General features: G+C 45.9%; 3 protein-coding genes across 3 annotated transcripts; 1 reads left to right on the top strand and 2 right to left on the bottom strand.

Annotated features, from left to right (window-relative positions):
- The first annotated feature begins 1,542 nt into the window (after window positions 1-1,542).
- LOC6617008 (enhancer of split M2 protein) lies at window positions 1,543-4,189 on the top strand. Its single transcript, XM_002041300.2, has 2 exons — window positions 1,543-1,658; window positions 2,853-4,189. Exon 2 carries the CDS (start codon window positions 3,347-3,349, stop codon window positions 3,992-3,994), a length of 648 nt encoding a protein of 215 aa, XP_002041336.1. The 5' UTR covers window positions 1,543-1,658; window positions 2,853-3,346; the 3' UTR covers window positions 3,995-4,189.
- A 1,020-nt stretch (window positions 4,190-5,209) lies between these two features.
- Window positions 5,210-5,937, bottom strand: LOC6617007 (enhancer of split M1 protein). The gene is made up of 2 exons (XM_002041299.2): window positions 5,639-5,937; window positions 5,210-5,576 (listed from the first exon to the last, which is right to left on the bottom strand). Exons 1-2 carry the CDS (start codon window positions 5,847-5,849, stop codon window positions 5,317-5,319), a joined length of 471 nt encoding a protein of 156 aa, XP_002041335.1. The 5' UTR covers window positions 5,850-5,937; the 3' UTR covers window positions 5,210-5,316.
- Window positions 5,938-15,614: 9,677 nt separating this feature from the next.
- On the bottom strand, window positions 15,615-16,337 carry LOC6617006 (enhancer of split malpha protein). The gene has a single exon (XM_002041298.2). It carries the CDS (start codon window positions 16,221-16,223, stop codon window positions 15,801-15,803), a length of 423 nt encoding a protein of 140 aa, XP_002041334.1. The 5' UTR covers window positions 16,224-16,337; the 3' UTR covers window positions 15,615-15,800.
- Window positions 16,338-20,453: the final 4,116 nt, after the last annotated feature.

The raw sequence follows: 20,453 nt of genomic DNA, 5'->3' as shown, positions 1-20,453 counted from the left end.
TTGCTGCTGGTTGATTTCAAGCGGGTTGACTGTCAGCCGCCGATGGGGGGCAGTGGGCGAACTGGTGAGGGATGGCTGGGCGGAGGGGCAGCCTTAACTCGCGCAATTATGTCGCATGCTTGGCTGATGATGATGACTGCGACAAATGCATGTGGACAAAATATTGGGTATATTTGGGAGTTTAAAGTAGATTCGAAACCATTTCAATAACAGCAACTAAGCTAATTAACAATAAAAATAGATCACCCCATTTCAGAAGAATTCGAAATATATATATTTTGATATGTTACCTAAAGCCAAATTCAAATGTAATCAGTTTAATATTCTGTTAACTTTTTTTCAAAGTTTTCAAACATTTCTCACAGTGCACAACCACTACGATGGCTGGGGCTGTGGGTTGACTTTTCGTTGAAGCGTATCGATTAAGTGTAACAGTTTAGCTATCTCGGCGCATTGGGGGTTCCAAAATGAAAGAAATAAAACTGTTTTTGCATAGTCCGATTACCAACCCTTCGGCATTTGTCGCCTTTCGTAATAAACTTTAACATCCGGTTGTCGTTCTAAGATTCGTTTTTCGCCCGTCCTCCGCATATTTTTTTTAATTCGCTGATCTCAGGGCTACTGGTCAGCACTGAGTGTATAAAATGTTGCCTGTTTTTTATGCCCCTTTTTTTTACAGCTGCTGTTGGGCCGACTTTATCACCATCGCAGCAATATGACACTTGTGGTTGGACGCCTCGGAGTTATTTTTTGTGGCCGTGCTTTTTGCCTGGCTAAGCATTTCCCATGATGCTGCAGAATCGCTCTGTTTGTTTGTCTTCTGGCCATGACTTCCGTTAGCCGTTTGGCTTGACTTGGCTTGCCTTTCTGCTGACTGGAGCCATAACAATTAAGACTCTCAAGGCATTTCGATGGTTCGCCTTTCAAGATGCCTCAACTTTCAACTCGGCCGGCACACGTGGCGTATGAGTAATGCGAATATGCAAAATAATCACGCAGACACCGATGGACAGAAATAGAGAGACCGCAAAACTATTTTCGACTAACCTCAATGCACACTAATTGCTTGTCATATATGCCCGTCTGTTTGTCTGCCGATGTATATATAGTTCTGCACAAAACTTGTTGCCATCGCCAGTCGTGTGAACCAAAAGCTTAAAAGCCAAATAGTTGCTGATGGGTAAAGACAGTCTTGACGTGTCATCGAGCAGCGAATTGCCAATGCTCTAGAGAGGGAGATAATAAATTATATTAAATACCCAATAAGATAAACTACTAGTCTGCAAACTAAACACTTAAAGTAGACATATGTACAAAATATGATAATTTATACTAATGTTATATCAGCAGTTTCCTAGCATATCATGGAAGTCATCTCTTCCTGAATCTATGTTCATATGTCCCAAAGACCCATATAAGAGAGAGTATGAACCGCCTAACGACTACCAGCGTCCGTCGCTGAAAGGCACAAGCCCAGGCACAAGCTGGCCTCTGTTGGAGCTGCAATCGCAATCGCAGTTGGAGTCGGAGCTGGCTTGGAAGTCGAGCTGCGCGAGTTGGAGTCTCAGCCGGTGTCCGTGTTGCCAAGTCAGTCGCTTTCAATTTGGCAAACGTGCAGTTCAAAGCCTAGACGCTGATTGGGGGCAAAAGTGCGCGGGGTAAGTGGCGGGGTAAGGGAAGTGGTGGTGGTGTTTCAGCCAAGATTAATAGCGGCCAAAGGCAACAGAGTCAAGTCGCGTCGAGAGATCTCTGGTGCGCAAGCGTGCGGTGCACACGCGATTGGCACGAGTTTCGGGCACAAAATATATATAAAAGAAAATTAAAACCCGATTCGTAGCTCGTAGCTGAGCTGGCCTAACTAGTTATGGCAGCTAACTCCGATTGTTGTGCAGTGTGGGAACCTGCGATCCGGCAAGGACTTGCTGCCTGAATGAGGTCACGGCCTCATTAGATCCCCCATACCGATGGCCATGCCCATAGCCATGGCATACCCATACTTATGCCATCCGATTCCCATCCCGTTTTCCGTTCCCAGTTCGGAGCGTGTGAACCACAACATGTCATAATCCCCTCGTTGCGACTAGTCCCTTTTAAAATGAACTTATCAGCGCCGGGCTCTGCGAGCCTTGATTATAAATGACAACAAACAGGCCAACAAGTAGCAATAACAGCTGCTCAGCCGAAACAAAAATCACATCGAAAGGAAACAGAAATAACAGCGTCAGCAGCAGAAGCAACAACAATAATAGTGCCCCGAAAAAGCCGAAAACCCAAGTGAAATTCTTATAAGCCCTTTCCCACACTCGAAGACATCGACATCGAACAACGGCGACGCCTGCGCCTTTTGCCTTTGCCTTTGCCCTAACCATTGCCAGTTCCCCAGGACGGAAATGCGCAGCGTCTTAGTCCCACGCTCGCAGAAGGGAACAGGTGCTATTCGAGGCCCCTTCGACGACGGCTCTGTGGCGAGCCCTAACCCCTCCCCCCCACCACATCGCCCGAAATCCCGAAGCCTGAAGACCGGACAACAACCCATGTACTACTGGGCTCCGGGCTCTGGGTACCGTGTGAATGTGAAAACAAAGTCAGTCGTGCATAAATGACGAACAGGCGATGCGCACAGTGGTTCCAGGCCAATAACAGGATTATGGATAATTGATATATACACTACGGTAACACCAAAAAATAAATACATGTGATGTAAATATAGAACTTGCAATAAGACTTACAATGTTTTTTTTTGTAACTTAAATATATGTTGAATATTTTCGTAAATTAAATATCATAATTTACATATTGTATTAGCAGGATATAAGCTAAAATTCTATTTATATTTGTTACCAATTTTTCAGCCCCCTTGAACCACTGTGCGGAAACGTGGTCTTCATCTACCTGCAGCCAAAACTCATCAAGCGGCCCTTGTCGATTGTACGTGCATGGGAAAAGTACACACACAGAAGACTGATGCTTGTGTGGATTCCTGTTGGAATTTATTTGGGAAATACGCGCACATAAAAAGGCCTCAACTCCTCCCCCGCCTCCTCCAGCGGGCTCACCTCTCACCCCGGCCTGGCTGTGGTTCAGTGTTCTGTGTGTGAGAGTGCACTCAAATTTCGTACGGTGCTTGGGTTATAGCCGCTCGTGAGATCAGCCGGCGTACGATTTCACTCTTGACTGGCCATCGGCAGCGCAGCAACTTCGCCTCATATATAAATATGAGCGACGCCGGCGCAGCAGCATCAGTAAACGACCAGCTCTTGCGAGGTGCGCACACGCAACGCTCGCTGTCCACGAAACAACATTACAGCAAGAATCAAGTAAAAGCTCCGCAAAGCACGACAGCAACATGTATCTGGATACGAAAAACCTGACAGCCAGCAGCACTTCAGCGCTGACAGCGGGCACAGCATCGAACTCAAAGTCAACACGGCGCATGCGCAAGGTGTGGAAGCCGCTGAGTCGCCTGCTTAAAGTGGGTGGCAAGGGTCGCACCGCACAGACGACCTTGGCCCATCCCAACAACGTCGATCTCAACAACACACAGCAGCAGCAGCAACAGCAGCAGGAGTTGCTCATTGAAGATGACACCAAGTCAACGCCAGAGGAGTCTATCCACAAGTACGGTCTGGAGCTGAGGCAATTGCCCGAGGAGGAGCAGGAGTCCCTCACCCAGCCGCCCAACACACCCACATTGATTAGCAGCGTGCATGTGGACAAGGTCAGCGCCCAGAGCTGCGGCAACTGCCAGCACGGACGCAACTGCCAGCACCGACATCACAGCAGCAGCAACATCAACAGCAGCAGCAGCAACATGAACAGCAGCAGTGCAACACAGTTGCCCAGTAATCTCTGGGATCTGCAGTTGCCCCTCCAGTACATCAGCACGGACAATGGCACCTTCTTCTGGGCCAACACCCAGGATCGAGTGGACGATGATCTCCTGCACGCCTTGCTCTGCCAGAGCTTCAGTCAGCTGCCCGGAACGCTATGCTAGTTGTACTCCACCCACAATCACCTCATCCCATCACTAAATAGATCTCATTCTCATGGGGGTCGTACCCCTAATTATTGTAATTTCATTTATTTATTTCCCTGCGCAATATTTACGTTCTTAATGTGATACTAATTTGCATGTAAAATAAAACATAAATAATCATTTTGTACAATACAGATGAAAAGAACAAGAAAAGGATATGTTTTATTATTGATTGGGCTTGCGAGGAAGGAGCCTGATAATAAAAACCATTATATTTTAGGATTTTATGGTTATTAGGGCTCTGAGTAGGATTCGTTGTTAATGCAATCAACAGCTTGGACCTTCCTTTGGTTTATCATCACCTTGAGAAGCAATTCAAGCTATATTGATCCATCATCTTGAGATAGCAGACATACAAAATTGATAATGGCACCTATTCTTCTTTATCATTCTTGGGGATCGGAAAGGAGAACCCGATCTCTTGAAGCACTGGCATAACGGAAGAACGAAGATCAGAGCAAAGGATAACGGAAGCAGTGTTATGAGTGGAACCTAATGAGCCCTGACAGATGAGCGGTGTGCCCAGACGGGTTGGTAAACCGATCAAAGGAGATGAAAGGAGTGGTAGATGTGCAAACTGGTATCATCTTGCGGTGACTGTCACATCGATGCTCCCAGACTATATGTAAAAGAATTAAGGTTGATTGCAGACAATATCCTGTGTTAATGTCCCCAGTTAGGCGCTAAAGTCAATGGGACCTGTAAGATTAATCTCTTCAGTGGAAGGAGGATTTTTTACGTGGCTATATCTCAATAAAAAATCATTGATAAACTTTGGTGCATAATCTAGAGCTAACCTCTAGAGCTAATAATAACAAAAAGCTATCAGGGGAACTGATAAGCTTGCCCCATTTAGGGAAGTTGGAACCAATAATTATCAGCTCAACCACAACACACGTTGCAAAGACGGATATAAAACAGTTTTGGGGCAGGAAACTTGAAGCCACGAGCGCGAAATTTGCGGTAAAGCTATAGTACAATGTTTTAGGAAACACAAAAATTGGGTACAAAAAGAATAAATAGCTATGCTGAACAAATGGAATAATTTTTCTAAGACTATTTTTAAAATTTCTAAACATTTTCCTAATTACAAATTTGCAATGCTGACCATATCGAATTGTAGCAACTGAAATCCTTTTCACTTTCTTCACCCCAATTAACAAGTCGTTTACGCATGTCTCATAAATTCGTAGGGTTGTATTTTCGTCGACGACAAAAGGATGACTTTGACGAACAAAAGATGGTCCTGTCCATTGTTCCGTCTTTACGACCGATCCCGTCTAGCATTTCTCTTCGCGCAAAAGACGGAAGAGCTCAGCGGGTTGGGCGCCGGAGACCTGCAGGGCGCAGTTGAAGTTCTCCAGCAGGCAGGAGTTGGCTAACTCGGCACGATACTTTCCATTGGTAATGCACACCGGCTGGTAGATCATCGAGCAGGGCTTGAAGCATTCCTTGACCTCCAGCTTGAAGTTGCCCAACTTCTCGTGCAGATTCTCGACGAACTCGGAGCTGCACCAGGCGGCATCGGTGGCAGCATAGGCTATGGAATCATATAGATTTTAGAGATAGGAACCTTTACTATTTTATTTATATTTTACTCACCCTGCACGCTGTACCTTTCGCGGCGACAGTTGTGGGACAATAGGTTGCAGGTGCTGGCGAACTCCTTGAAGTTCTGGCCATCAGTTCCGCATACTGGCTTGTAGATACTGGGGCAAAAAGTTGGACAGGCGGTATCGTTGGTGGACACTGTATTTCCGTATACACATGCCACCAATGCAAGGCAGCACAGGGTCAAAGTTTGGCTCATCATTTTGAAGTTGTTTTTTACTTTCGTTTTTATTTTTTGGGTTTTTACCGACGAATGCGTTCTCTCTGTAGTAGCTATTGATTTCAATTGGTATGACTGTCTGAAGTTTCATTGATTTTTATATATTTTTATGACTCTCTCTAGCTACTAGTAGATAGTATATCAGTTATAGAGTGCTGATAAGAGCGGCTTCTTATCAGCAGACCAAAACAAAAACTCGTTTATACGGTCTACGAAGTTCTACAAGGTACTGGCACTGTTTCGATGAGTAACTGTACTTATACCCTTAGAGAGGGTATACTTATTATGATTATATGTTGGTTAGATTGTTGCTTATATGTAAGACCGGAATGCATTTCTGTTGGAGGGATCTTTTACACTTATAATTTAAAGTTAGCTGATATGTTCTGCAAGAAGGATCTCCTCTTGCTGTTTGATCAGCCGATGGAGCCCATTCCGTTTGAGCGGACTTTCCGCAATCTGGATAACAACAGTGGGCCTCCAAACTCTCCGGAGGAGTGGGAGAACTCTTTCTGCGGCTGCGGCTGGCCCAAACATATGTTGGTTCGTCCTGAGGGCATGTCCTTTGTTCGTCATGCTACTATGCTAGATACAAAAGTTTAGTTTTTATCTAAGTAAGGGTATCTAAACGTGGGCTACAAAATGTTTGCTTAGCTCCTCGAAGGCAAATTTTGTTTGTCTGCTGCCTGAGAGAAATATATTTTCATAAGAGCATCATTAATATTCTCGTTACTATCTTGTTTATTACAGATATCGACGATTCTGTCTGAAAATATTGATAATATCGGGGAAGAAATTTGTCTATGTTGCTCTTATTGCTATGCGTGTGATATCATTGTTTACAGAGATGCTCAAGTTGAGGTAATGTTTTTCTTTCGCTAGACGACTTATGTTTTTTAGGAACGTGGTACTTTTTTCATCACTCTATTGGATGTTTTGACTGTTCACATTGTGGGGTTTTGATTATGTTATCTCAACGTTCTAATAATTTCATTTGAAACATTAAATAATTATTTTCCGCTCATTATAAAATAGCCATCAAGACCCAAATCCCAAAAAAATCCCCCATTCCCTTCACTTCCAATAGTTGTGACAAATGATCTTGTTTCTTTCCACACATTTCGGTTTAATTCGGTTACAACATTCTGACCGCCCACATGGTTGCACAGTTCATCGAAACTGGCGATCTCCATGGGGCATAATGGTAATTGAGGCCTCTCGTCTCGCCGCACAGAAGACGAGATGGGAAGGGGGGAATCCCAATCCGCGGCGATGGCCAAGGGAGCGTGGTGGCCGGGCCTAATCACCGTTTAATGGTGTTCACACACTTGTTGCTGACGGCGCCCTCCATAGACCTGGCCAAAACCAACAGGCCTGGCCAATCAATGACCGCTAAGCGAATGCTCGTCACGCACGCGAAGGCCGCTCCGCTGGTCATCGAGAATTGGGTACACACGCGTCCATTAAACCCATCGCCGAAGACTACGAGCCACAACCCATTCCCATTCCCATTCTCACTCCCATTTACAATCCCAGATCCGAAGCAAAACATAAAGAAGCACGGCCAAGACAGCTCGGGACAGGATCAGGTTGACTCGGTGCACAGGTATGCAAATGAGCCACGGCCCATCTAGATAGCCATCGGAGTTTCGTCCCCCGGACTCATCGCTATCATCGCCCATCGGCATGAACAGTGTCATCAGCATTATCAACGGCATTCCATGATGGGTTCTTTCTTCCAATTTTCAATTCTTTCGTGCAGACAAGCATCGCTTTGCATACGAAATTAATTATGTGCTGTCAAAGGCAATTTAACAAAAACTTATATTGCTACTTAATTTACGTCACGGCGCTACCAGAAACTTCTCACTTTTGAATGGGCATTCGTGTTTCAGCATTAATATAAGTAATAAATATTTTAGATTTTTACAAATACCATATTATATAAATTTAAGTATGAAATATGTGTAAATGATTGATATGTACTATTTAATTAAATTTATGAAGACCTGTATATCATTGTAACTTTGTGCCAAATAGTATCAAAGCTACATATAGCTTGAAGAATTAAATTCCATTTTAGAAAGAGTATTTAAAGTCTCGGATACTTTCGATATGTTCCCGATCTTTCTGGTTATTCATGTTGGTTTCTTATTTGATTTTATCCAACTCCTTCGCTTGCTCCTCCCGTGCTGTCGACATCAATTTGCATTTTTAGTGTAGGAGAAATGCGTTTGAGATTGATAGAGAAGGACGGACAGAGTGTGTGAAAGAGTGGGCATCGTGTGAGGGACCTGCGTCGGATTGTGGATTCCCTAGCCAAACCGATTATCTTTTGCGGCAACTGTTTTTATGCCCAATTTCAACGTCCGCCTCGAGACGCCTTGGCATGTGATTCGATGTCTTGAGGTGTTGACGTCTACATGTTGCATTTTAATTGTGGTTTTTGGTGTTTGCCTCTCGGTTCTGGGATCTTTCACCGGGTTCTTGGGGTTTTCCCCGCCTGCCGGCCTTTCTCCACTCCCTCGCCGACTCATAAATAAGTTGTACGACAACCAACCAGCGAGTTTGCCAGGAGCTGCCGTGAAGTTATGCGCACGACATCCATATTTGGACGCACACAGGTGGCGATGGTGGCCTTAGCCAAGGTGATAGCCATAACACTTGGCTCTTGGCCAACTTGGCTTGCGGCCATCTCGCCGAAGTGCGAGCACATCACACCTTCTGGCCACAATGGCCACAAGACAAGGCTGCCCACAAGGCTGTCCATTTTGGGACAGAGCTATCCGAGGAATTGACTATCTTGCGGAGCGTGGGCTGGTTTCTTGCAGGATGTGCTGAAGTCGCACTTTTCTTCAATGACCCAGTTACAGGAGCATTTTAATTGCGACGAAGTCAATTATTCATTCCTTCTAAGATTCTAAAAGATTTGGAATTGGATAGAGATTCCTGGACAGTTTGTCCCGATCAAATAACCCACTCTACTCTCAATAAACAAATTTCAATAAAATTACTTAGAATACTGGTAATCATACTCATTCATAACAATTTTTACTCTCCCCATTGATTGTTTACTTTTTATTACCCAGCTCATATTAGTAAACAATAAACAGATACAGCCAACACTCATTGTCTATTTAATAATCAACTCTTACTGAGTAAACTACCCCGAATTCATAAGCAAGTAATTCGAGTGTTTTCTCTTGTTTTATCATTCTCTGGAAATAACTCGAAGTATCTCTGCCAGCAGTGGTTCTTATCGGCATGTTGACTTCGGTAACAATATTTATGCTAGGACAACAAGCGATTCATTCATGTGGAATGCCAACCGAATCATAACAATCTCAGTGAAGATAAATAAAGTGTTTCCTTCCTTGTGGGGTGTAACCCAAAACCCCAGCCCAATTATAAGATTGAAGTGGAGTGGGCGGAAAATCCTGGGGTGGTGGTTGCTGCGGCTGCTGCTGATTTTTTCCCTGAAATGAAACACTCGGGATCGACTTCACGAGAGTTCCGCTCTTTATTCGCGCACTTGTAACTTAAGACTACCTTAACATTAACAGTAGAAATACCGCGGGACCGCGGAGTGGTGAATACATTGCGGGAAGGGAGGAGAGCGAGAGAAGAGAAGGAGAGCGCGAGCAGCGGTGCTTGCGAGCCGTGGAGGAGCTTCGAGTAAAAGCATTGGCCGCTTACACTGCCGCTCAACTGTTTGCGCCCTTCTGGCGTGAACATTCTCCCCCCCCTTGCGTAGGCAAAGGTATCCCTGGCCGGCTAGACATCAGGATCGGCCTCTTCATTCCGTGCACGCTCCAGAAACGGTCCATCCGAACACCGTGTTCTGCGCGACGGGCAAGCCATCCTCAATTTTAAGGAACCCTGGTTGGATCAAGTTGGCATATACATCTGATCCCAACACGAGGGAGATGGAGGCCGGCCGGTGGAAGCGCTCGTCCGCGAGACGAACACCGTCAAACTTGGCCCTGGCGGCGTCGCTCAGAGCTTGGATGGGTGTCCGGATCCTTAGGCTGGGTTCGACCTTCAGGACGACGTTGAGTCGGAAGGTGCTTGTTCGGGACCGGAGTGTCACCGAGCAGACCTCGTTGCCTCCCAGCCGGGCGATGGGCAGCCGGAACGCAGCCGCCAACGACCGGTCGATGCTGCTCACCGGCATGCATGGGTCGATCATGGCCCCGGTCTCGAAGGTCTTCGAGCCCGTGTCCAGCACGACGATGGCTGTAGGCAGAATGGGAACAGCCTTCTGCTGCCCCGTTGCCACCGCCGGAGACGCGACGGAGACCTTCGGACGCCGCTGATTGTTGGCGACTGGGGCTGGTGGTGGAATGCGGGAAATCCGGACCGGACGAGGTGCAGCGGGATGGCGCTCTCTGCGCGTCGGAGCTGGTAGCGCTGCTGGGGACGGAGCGGGACGGACCTCGTGCATGTGGAGTAGAGTGTGGTGGTCTCCTCCACACTTCTTGCATCCCTCTTGGCTTCGGCAGTCTCCTCCTGAGTGCTGATGGGCGAGGCAGTTCGAGCAGTACTTATTAATAAGTACTGCCCGAAGGCGCTTTTCAGCGCTCAGTTTGTGGAACCTCTTGCACTTCCGAAGAGGATGGATTCCAGAGCAGACTCGGCAGCGGTAGGATTTGATACCTCGAGTACGTCTGCTTTCCAACGACTGGGTGGCACGAGGTCGAGGAGCCATTATTGGAGGAAGTGAGTAAGTCTGCCAATAAAAGAAATGAAGAAGCTTAGTATGCGCCGACTACTATTTGGGCCCCGGAATGGGGGAAGTGCCCTAATCCCTAGGAACGGAGGACTCTTTGTCCTCCATCGGTAGCAGAATAACCTTGTGGACAGGGCGTTTTATGGTGCCGCGAGACGTACGGATCTCGACGACTCGAATGCGGTCGTCGGCTCCTGGAAAGGCAGAAACGATTCTGCCGAGCCGCCATTCGTGCGGTGGTAGATTGTCCTCCTTGACAACTACCATATCGTCGGCTTGGAGATTCCTGGTCGGAAATTGCCATTTGCTTCGTTTATGGAGTTCTTTAAGATACTCCTCTTTCCACCGTGCACTAAACTGCTGATGTTGTGCCTTTTTTTTCTTGCGGCGTGCAGCGGATTGTAGGACTGGACCAGCATGAAGGATATCATTTTTTGCCGACGGACTCGAAGCGTTGAATACAACGCGAAGCTTTGTAGTGGTGCTTTCGGGCTTAACTACCGCTTGATGAGGAAGATGATACGATGGAGAATTGTGAGTCGGCGGAACTTCTTTCATATGACCCAGATCCAGGTACTCCTGGATCACGCTGTCATATTGCTCTTTTAATGGAAAGTCTCTTTTTAAACGATTTTCGTTTCTAAGAAACTGAGCTAGCGCAATGGACCTTGAATATCCTAAATCGGATCCGATATTCTCGGGATCCCGGAACGGGAGCGTCACCACGTATCTCCCGCTTGCGTCTTTTGTCGTTGTTTGGAGGAAGTTCCTTTCACAATAGGAGTCCGACTCTTTTACCATCTTTACTGGTAGATCCTCCACCTCCCAGAACTTGCTGAGAAGCGTGTCGAGCGTATCAGGGTCGCCTATTTCATGCACCTGGGTCGTGAAGGATGCGACCCGTTTCGGCTTGCCCTTGGAAATCGGCCCCGTTAGCACCCACCCGAAAATAGTTTCTTGGCCCAGGAGCGAGCCGCAAATATTTTGTCGGGTGCCATCCATCATTATGGATGGTAGAATGTCAGCCCCGATCAATACATCAATTTGAGAGCTCTCAAAAAAGGTAGGATCTGCCCAGCGGAGTGCGGGCAGGTCCTTCAAGGAATTCCGAGGGATCGGATAGGAGGGCAGTTTGCCTGAGAGCTCCGGAAGGACGTAAGCTTCAGTGTCTAACTGTAGACCTGGCTTAGTAGGAGAGCGAATCCCGAAGTGACACAGCTTCGAGGACTTCGCGGAGACTGAATGATTTAACCCGGAGACTTGGGTCTGGGTGTTGCGGAATGGCAACTTGATGAGGTTGAACAGGCGTTCTGAAATGAACGTCGCCTCGGATCCCGAGTCGATTAAGGCTCGGGCTCGGTAGCTCATCCCCAAATGGCACACGTCAATCATCGCTGTGCTCAGTAGGACGGCTGAAGTGCCGGACGCGAACAAAGTTTGCACCGCTGAGGTGCCTGCCGATGCATTTCTGCTAGAGGGTCTCGGAAGTTGCTGTGTAGGGGGCGAGGTTGAGGAACTCGCGTTTTCGGAATTTGGGGGGCTGCGATGCAGCAGCGTATGGTGCCTGCCCTTACATGTAAAGCAGCTGTGCGTGCTTGTGCAATCACGTAGCTGATGACCTCTGGCAAAACAATTCAGACATAGCTGCTTCTTTTTGATATACCCGGAGCGCGAGTCAACAGACATTTGAAGAAACCGCGGGCACAATCTTACCGGATGGTTCTCCTTCGAACATAAGTCACACCCTTTCTGTTTGGTGCTGACCTTTGTCTCGAAGGATTGAAGCCTTTTTGGAACTGCCTGAGTCGGTTTCATATCTTCGATGGCTTCCAATGTCCGATACCTTTCGCTCAGGAAGGCATTCATTTCTTCCCAAGCTGGGATCTCGGATTTAGCAGTTAGCGACTGTTCCCATAAGGACAGGGTCTGCTTGGGCAGTTTGCTCGCGCAAAGGAAAACCAAGATACAATCCCAGTTCTCTGTGGATACCTGGGAATGCTCTAGTGCTATTAAACACCCCTGAATCGTGGATTGTAGCTCTTTTAGAGCATGACCAGATTCTTGTGAAATTGAGCTCAAGTTAAAAAGAAGCTTGAGCTGGCTGTTGACTAAAAGTCGCTTATTTTGGAACCGATCTCGAAGCGCCTCCCAAGCCGAAGCAAAACCATCATTCGTGAGAGGAGATTTCGCCACGATGGCTTTTGCTTCGCCACTTGTTTTGGTAAGGAGGTGGAATAGCTTCTCGACCGGAGTCAACCTGGGGTTGTTTACGTAAATTGCCGTGAATAGGTCCCGGAAAGTGGGCCATCGGAGGTAGTCGCCATCGAAGACTTCCGTGTCGCATGGAGGTAAGCGGCAGCCGGACGAAATTAACGGCTGAGAGGGTGCTTGCGCGACTTGAGGCGTTGCTCTGTCGATTGTTTCGCCAATTTGTGCTGCACATGACTCGTATACTGAGTAGCAGTAGTCATATTTGGCCTGGAGAATAGGCACTGTGTCGAGGGATCCTTGTTGGGCCATTAGGTCAGAGCATGTTTCGTACTCTCTTTCCACTTTGTCCCATAAGGCTCGCACCTGTTGCAGACGGACTTGTAACGTGTGTAGGGACGGAGAGGCTTGATCAGGAGTGTTGATCTTCGCTTCGAAAAGGCTTACGCGATCGCTGACGGCGATGAATTTATGCAACGCTGCGTTTGCGGGCGTTGGCTGCTCAGAGGATGCCATTTTTCTTGTGTTAGAGCGTGTGACGCGGAGGAAATCAGTCCCGACAGCGGAGGGACTCTCGGATTTTCTCGATAGAGAAGACTCACTAGACGCTCGCGTCACTGGTCGGGAAATGACCAACCTAGGAGTTGTCTTCGAACTGGTCGATGGCAAACCCTTTGCTTTCGGAGTGGGAGTCGCGGGTTTGACCCTAGGACTAACGGACTTGGGTGCTGGCTTACCGCGAGTGGATAGCGGAGATTGCGGGTTGAACTTTTGTTCTTTTCCAGGTGCGGTGGTCTTTTTCTTGTCTCCCTCTAGGGGCATGCTCAGCTATGCCCTAAGAGAAGGAAGTCACGAAGGCCTGCACGCCGCAAACAAAAAAAGTGTGGAATTGAGAAAAAAAGAACAAGAACCAGACACAGAGGGCACCAAATCTGGATGGACAAAGGATCCCGTCGGAATTCGGGAGAAAGTTGCAATTGGGATCTGGAGATTGGAGCACGAAAGAAACAAAAATCGCAGTCTTTGTGAAATAAGGCCCAATAGATCTTCAATCAACTTGAAAAAAGCTTAAATGAAGCACAATATAGCTAAAATTCAGTGTGAAAAAAAAATAGCTAGGAGGATTCACAAAAGAAAACCAACAGCTAGAGTGAAGTCCACAAGAAGATATAGCTATATTGGTGGTCCAGAAAAACAATAGCTCAAATTTATATAAAAAAAAAACTATGAATTGCAATTTCTGAAAAAATTGCTAAAAAATTGCTACCAGCTGGAGTCTGGAAAATAGCCAAGGATTTATAAAAAATCGCTATCGACTGGAAATCCCAAAAAATCGCTAATATATAGAAAATGGCTAGAAAATAGCTAGAAAATAGCTAGAAATTGGCTAGCTAATAGCTAGCTATAGCTAGAAAACTCAAGTTTAAATTTATAAAAATAGCTACCGGCTGGAGTCTGGAAAATTGCCAAGGATTTATAAAAAATCGCTATCGACTGGAAAACCCGAAAAAAATAGCTAATATATGGAAAATAGCTAGAAAATTCAAGTTTAAATTTATAAAAATAGCTACCGGATTTAGGACCACAATTTTATTATTTTAATTTAGTAACCAGAAATGGGAGCCAGAAATAGCTTGTAAAAAAAAAATTATTATTTGGGTTAAATAATTATTAAATAATAATTATTAAATAATAATCAATAATAATAATAATTAAAACAATCGTTTATTTCCCTTTTTTTTTTTTATTAAATTATTTATTTTTAAATTTTATCGTCGGACTTATTTATTTTATTTTATGTCTCGACAATAGGGTATTCTCTCGTCGCTATGCGCTGGTTTTTGTCAGGGCAATAACGAACAAAGAGGAGACGAAAGACCTTGCACTTGGAAAGTCTGCGTAAGTCGCGACTGTGTGTATGTCAATATCGTTGGAAGCTAGGTCTGACAATGGATATGTCGTAATGTATGTATATGGCTATGTATATTTGTGTGTATGTGAACTTTATTTGGGATATTTTGTATGTGAATATATTTGGTGAATATATGTATGTATATATTTAATTTACAAAAATTATATATTTAATATATATGTGTATATTTAATTTAATTTAATTGTATTTGTGGATTGTATTTTATTGAGGCACACACAAAAAAAACAGCAGTTTAGCAGCGGACGATAACAGTGAATTTTGGACAGTGTATATATGTGTGTACATGCGCTTGGATATCAGCGGAGCACCGTAATTAGGAGGCCGGTATTGGCAAAGTGCTTGTTTATGCACTTAAAAAAAAGTAATCACGGTGGCTGGGCGCATGTACTTATATATTTTCACTTTTCACTTGATACGGATGGACGGAAAGAATAAACGCCGTTGGAAAAACGAAAATGGCGACCACGGACGGAATAGGATTTAAAGCCGTACTTATCTTGAATTTTCCGCAAGGAGCGCTGGCAGGATCAGAGCTCATCCGGCTCGAAGGACCATGAAGTGGAGTGGGCGGAAAATCCTGGGGTGGTGGTTGCTGCGGCTGCTGCTGATTTTTTCCCTGAAATGAAACACTCGGGATCGACTTCACGAGAGTTCCGCTCTTTATTCGCGCACTTGTAACTTAAGACTACCTTAACATTAACAGTAGAAATACCGCGGGACCGCGGAGTGGTGAATACATTGCGGGAAGGGAGGAGAGCGAGAGAAGAGAAGGAGAGCGCGAGCAGCGGTGCTTGCGAGCCGTGGAGGAGCTTCGAGTAAAAGCATTGGCCGCTTACACTGCCGCTCAACTGTTTGCGCCCTTCTGGCGTGAATTTGATTTTGATATTTCTTGTTTTGTATTTTGTACGTGTGTTTTAAAGCTCTTTTTGTTCTATCACAATATCTTAATAACTAATGGAAGCGCTGGATCGCCGAGATTGTTGGGGAGTTAAAGCCGCTGGTGCTATCACAATGTTTGTAGAGTTCTTAAAGCATGAAGATCGAAGGGTGAGGCAGTGTGTTCTTAAGCCTGAGCCCAACGATCCTGGAACTGCATGGAGTAGCACATGGCGGGCTCAACGCTGGCGACTGGCTGAAGGTTGGTGGTCCAGAAGAAGGTGCCGGCGGTGGTGCGAGCGAAGCGAACTGGGACATAGACGTCCTCCTCCTCCTCGTTCTCCTGCTCCTCGACAATCTCGAACTCCTGAGAGTGGGCCAATTGGGCCAGCTTCTCGTTGGCGGCGTTCTCATCGATCTCGGCATAGTAGGCCTCCTCAACCTGGGCGTTGCGCAGATTGTCGACGGATTCTAGCGATTCCAGAGAGCCCTGAGGCTTCTGCTGCTGCTTCTGTTGCTTCTTGAAGAGCGTCTTCAGGACCTGCTTGATGCTGTAGCTGGTCTTCATCTTGTTGTTGGTGGTGGCGACGACAACGACTTGTTGGCACATTTTTGGTTGAAGTTATGTGGGTAGTTTTGTTTACAGTGCGTGTTGCTTGAAAGGCTGACGATGTCAGAATGATTTCCCAACCGGCAAACGGACGGCTTTTATAGACGGCCCGGCTCGAAGTGCATTTCCTGTGCGCTCGAGCGACAGAGAGGGCGAGAACGGACCCCTGCCCGCGACACGCACCGCAGACAGGGAGGGGAATACAAACAGAGACAGAAACGGAGTACGCAGGCCCTCGCCCTCAAAGAGCCGAGATAATCGGGGCGGAGAACCTGAAATACGACGCTCACCAAGAGTCGGGGGAAGTTCCAGGAGCAGGTAAAGACGAGACGGGATGAGACGAGAGAAGAGTGCATCGGCAAAGGAAACAAACCCCTACAAAAAATGCAACTGTCCGACGAGTGTGGGAAACAATTTTTCGCTGGCCTCAAAATTTTCGGAAACGTATTCAAGTGCTGCGTGAAATCCCCAGAGGACATGAAAAAAATCACCAACACACTGGCAATCCAGGACACACCGATACGGGGCAGGTGTTCCTTGGTAAAATTTCTCACGACACCGAAGGAAGCCCAGGATCAACAAGGGGATCACATCATGGAAAAGGAGTTGCAAATTGTATTCCTAATGGGCAATCAACATAAAGGCAGGGATAGGGGACCGTTTCTGAGTTTCGAATCCCCAGGACCATTCCCACGCATTCCCACACATTACTTCGTCCTGGCTCTGGTTTCGTGCATATGAAAGGGCATAAGGGGTTGGATCTTCTATTTGTATAGGCATTTCGAATCACTTGTTATGGTGTTTTGATTTCCAACTTTCCCACAGGGCTCGATGAATCCATTTACCACTATTCACTAGCACCACCGAAACCACCACCAATAAAATACGGACTTGCCACTTGTCTTCAATTTGGAAACACTCCCCAGGGGTGAGCTGGGAATCTTATAGATATTTTAATTAATTCCCTTTCTTGCGGCCCAAGTGTGCTGAACGTGTGGAGCGATAGGGAGGGTTTCTTCAATATTGTTTCAAGGGAGAGGGATTACCCGATAAGGCGCAGGGAGAAAGTGTGTGCAAAGCGAGCTGAGGGCCAGATACAAACGCGTACTTAGAGATACGTTTTAATGACTTGTTGTTTGGCTAGGGGATCCTGTTTAATGGTTCGCTTTTTATCAGTGCCACTAATGGATCGCAGAGATTGCACCCCCTGCCAGGAATAGTTGTCTAGCTGTTTATGTGAAAAATCAAATGAAATGAGACTCAAGATCGAAGTTGTAAAGTGGGAGTCTTTTGGGGGGATCCTATCCACTATCTGGGAGCCCCCTGTCAAGGGGCCATTGACAGCTTACACTTGGCGGAGCCCTGGAATGATGATGCATCTCTGCCTGCTGGTGGTGGTAATATGATATATGCACTCGAAATCTTTACAAAAAATAAAAGCCACAGCCTCAGCTTCACATCCAGTTTGAGTTTGAGTCGCCGAGAGATAATGGGCAACGTGCCAAGTGCCCGACCGTGTATACACAACAAACAGTGCATAAAAGCAGGCGGAGGAGCCATTCACAAGGCGGTGGTTAGGGAGGGGCAGGGGGATCCACGAGGGGGTCTGAGGCTGCAGTAGGAGGTGTGCCGGGTCTTTTATGTGATCTCCAAGCGTAGTATGTGTCGGCATCCCAGCAACCACAGAGCAGAGTCCACTGGCTTTGGCGGATGGCAAACTGGTTTGTGGCTTTTTGGATCTTTACATACACCACTAGAGATACCAATGCCAGCATGCGTGCACTGTGAGAAATATTTCAATTAAATGCAAAAGAAATCGTTAATTTAAGTGCAAGTTTGAGTTGCACTGAATAAGTAGTTATTGCAGACCAACAATATAAAGTATAGTATAAGAAACTTACTAAAAGTAGTTTATTATGTACTTGATGGTTACGGATTGCCGCAAATGATCTGAAGTGCCAACCCATAACCCTTTTTTTCGAGTGCAGAGCCATGGACACACATACTTAACACGCGGCTATGACGAACAAATGTGTAAAGCATTAAAAAAAAAATCTGAAAAATACGAAAAAAATGAGAAAAGCTGAATAAAAAAAAGAGAAAAAAACACAAAAGCGTCGACCGCATCCTAAACAGCGGCAACCAGCGAATGAGGGCCAACGGGACGGACACGGAGACCCGGAGCGGCGGACTGAGCTCGGGCCCAAGCCCCAACCAATCTTTTCAAGTTGATCCCCATCAAGATATTATTTGACAGCAATGAAACGACTGGCACGAGTTGGTTTCCCACGGTCTGGCGTTGCCTTGGTGTGCGTTGTATCTGTGAGCTGTGGTGTATCTGTGGGTTTGCGGGGGGCTTTCAAGTGGGGCTTACGCGGGGCAGCCCCACCGACGACTGCTGACTTGGCTGGCTGCTTTTCGCGGCGCAATAAAGTTGAAAGCGCACTGTTGGATATAAATTAATTCAACAACACGCTATGGCCATACACACACTGCTTGGTGTTGTTGCTCTGGGTCTCTGGTCTCCATCTCCAAGTTTTGCACGCTCTCGTGCCCCGCCCCTTACCGCTCCGCCCCGTCGGGCGATCGCTCAACTCCGCGGGGGCACTGAAATTCGCGCGTGCGTATGCCATCGACAAAAAAAAATAAAGCACAAAAATTGTTTAACAAAAAAGCAAGCAAGAGAAATAATAAACCGAGAAAAATGAGGTCTTCGCGATATATGTTTTTTGTATGTGTAGCTGTATCTTTGGATGATTGGGTGTATAAAGGCCAGTTGGTCTTAAGCGACTTGACCATATGCGCTACACCCCAACAAGCATTGCAGAATCTGATGAAATTTGTGAAATGCTACCTTATTATTCCAAATTATATTTTAGGAATGGGCAGCAGATTGTGTTTCTGCATTTCAAACTATAAGGGCACACTCGATAAATTCTTCTATTAGGGGCACGTGCTCGTCCACTGGGTTTCCTCTAATTGCTGCAATTGATATTAATGATTCGAGTTACGACAGTGATTCACAACAATGTGGTTAAGCTAGAAAAGTCATTCAGTGGCGTTTAAAGGAAATTGGACTTCCGATATCTTTAATTATTTGAATTACAATTGGAGCCCCTATACTATTTTACTTTAAACTTAAGCTAGTTGCATGAATGGATTATATAAAAGTATAAGTCTTAAATTGTAGTCTTTGTTGTTTTTAAAAATTATTTCTGAACTATCTTATCCATTAATTAGTGATTTTTATAATTTATTGTGTTATCTACTATAGCTATCTTGGTTTTAAAAATCTCTAAATTTACGGAATATTTATTCCATATTTTTTATAGCAACGTTTCTTTAAAAATCCAATAGGAATTACTTCTTAGTTGGTTGTTGCAAATATTATGCGGCCAACTCACCCAAAAAAATGCAACCACCACCCTCCGCCGAACAGTTTGACACACTGCCGACCCATAAAATCCAATTAGCCATTTCCGGAGCATTCAGCTTTTTGACATCAACAGTTTAAGTGTCCCGGTCCAGCGGACAAAACGTTTCGGTTAGATAAGTTGTTAGCCGTTTGTATGTTGGCCCGTTTATCGCCGTTGCTGCTTTGTTTCGGCTAACTGTAGCTCATTTCGAATGCGTCGAGGGGCAATCTTAATTTGTCTTATTTGAGTTTGAATTTATATACACATAGTGAGTGAGTAGCTGACGTCTCGGGGCTTTTTTTATTCCTTATTTGTGTGCCAATGAGCCGGGCTCGTGTCATTTTCAATGAACGCCAGCGAGCGTCATCGTCACCGGCACTTCTAATTAAATGTTGAGAAAGCCGATCTTAGGATCCGAGATGTGTCAGATGCCGGCGGATGCAGATCTAGCATCTCAAGCTGATGAATCACGACGATATAGCGCTAAAAATAAATACCGAATGTGCTAAATATGTACATACATACATACATATATCGGGTATAGTCCACGAGCCATAACATTTATAGCGTGTGCTGGCAACAACCATTACGATTGTAACCGACTTTCGCGCACACGTCGACTTCGATCGGTTCCCAGCCCGAAGTCGCTATGGTAATTGTCTACAAATAGAAGCGAGCGACGACCCAAGATCCCCGAAGCGAACCCAAAACCCCCAACCGATCCCCAGCTGATCCCCAAACGATCCCCAACCGACAATCAAGAATAATCATGTAAACGAAAAGCGTAATGCTCGTCCCACGAAACCCACGACTA

The sequence above is a fragment of the Drosophila sechellia genome, chromosome 3R (assembly GCF_004382195.2).
Source record: "Drosophila sechellia strain sech25 chromosome 3R, ASM438219v1, whole genome shotgun sequence".
NCBI classification, from domain to species: Eukaryota; Metazoa; Arthropoda; class Insecta; order Diptera; family Drosophilidae; genus Drosophila; species Drosophila sechellia.
Note: the sequence above shows the minus strand (reverse complement) of the source record. Positions and strands in the feature narration are given on the sequence as shown.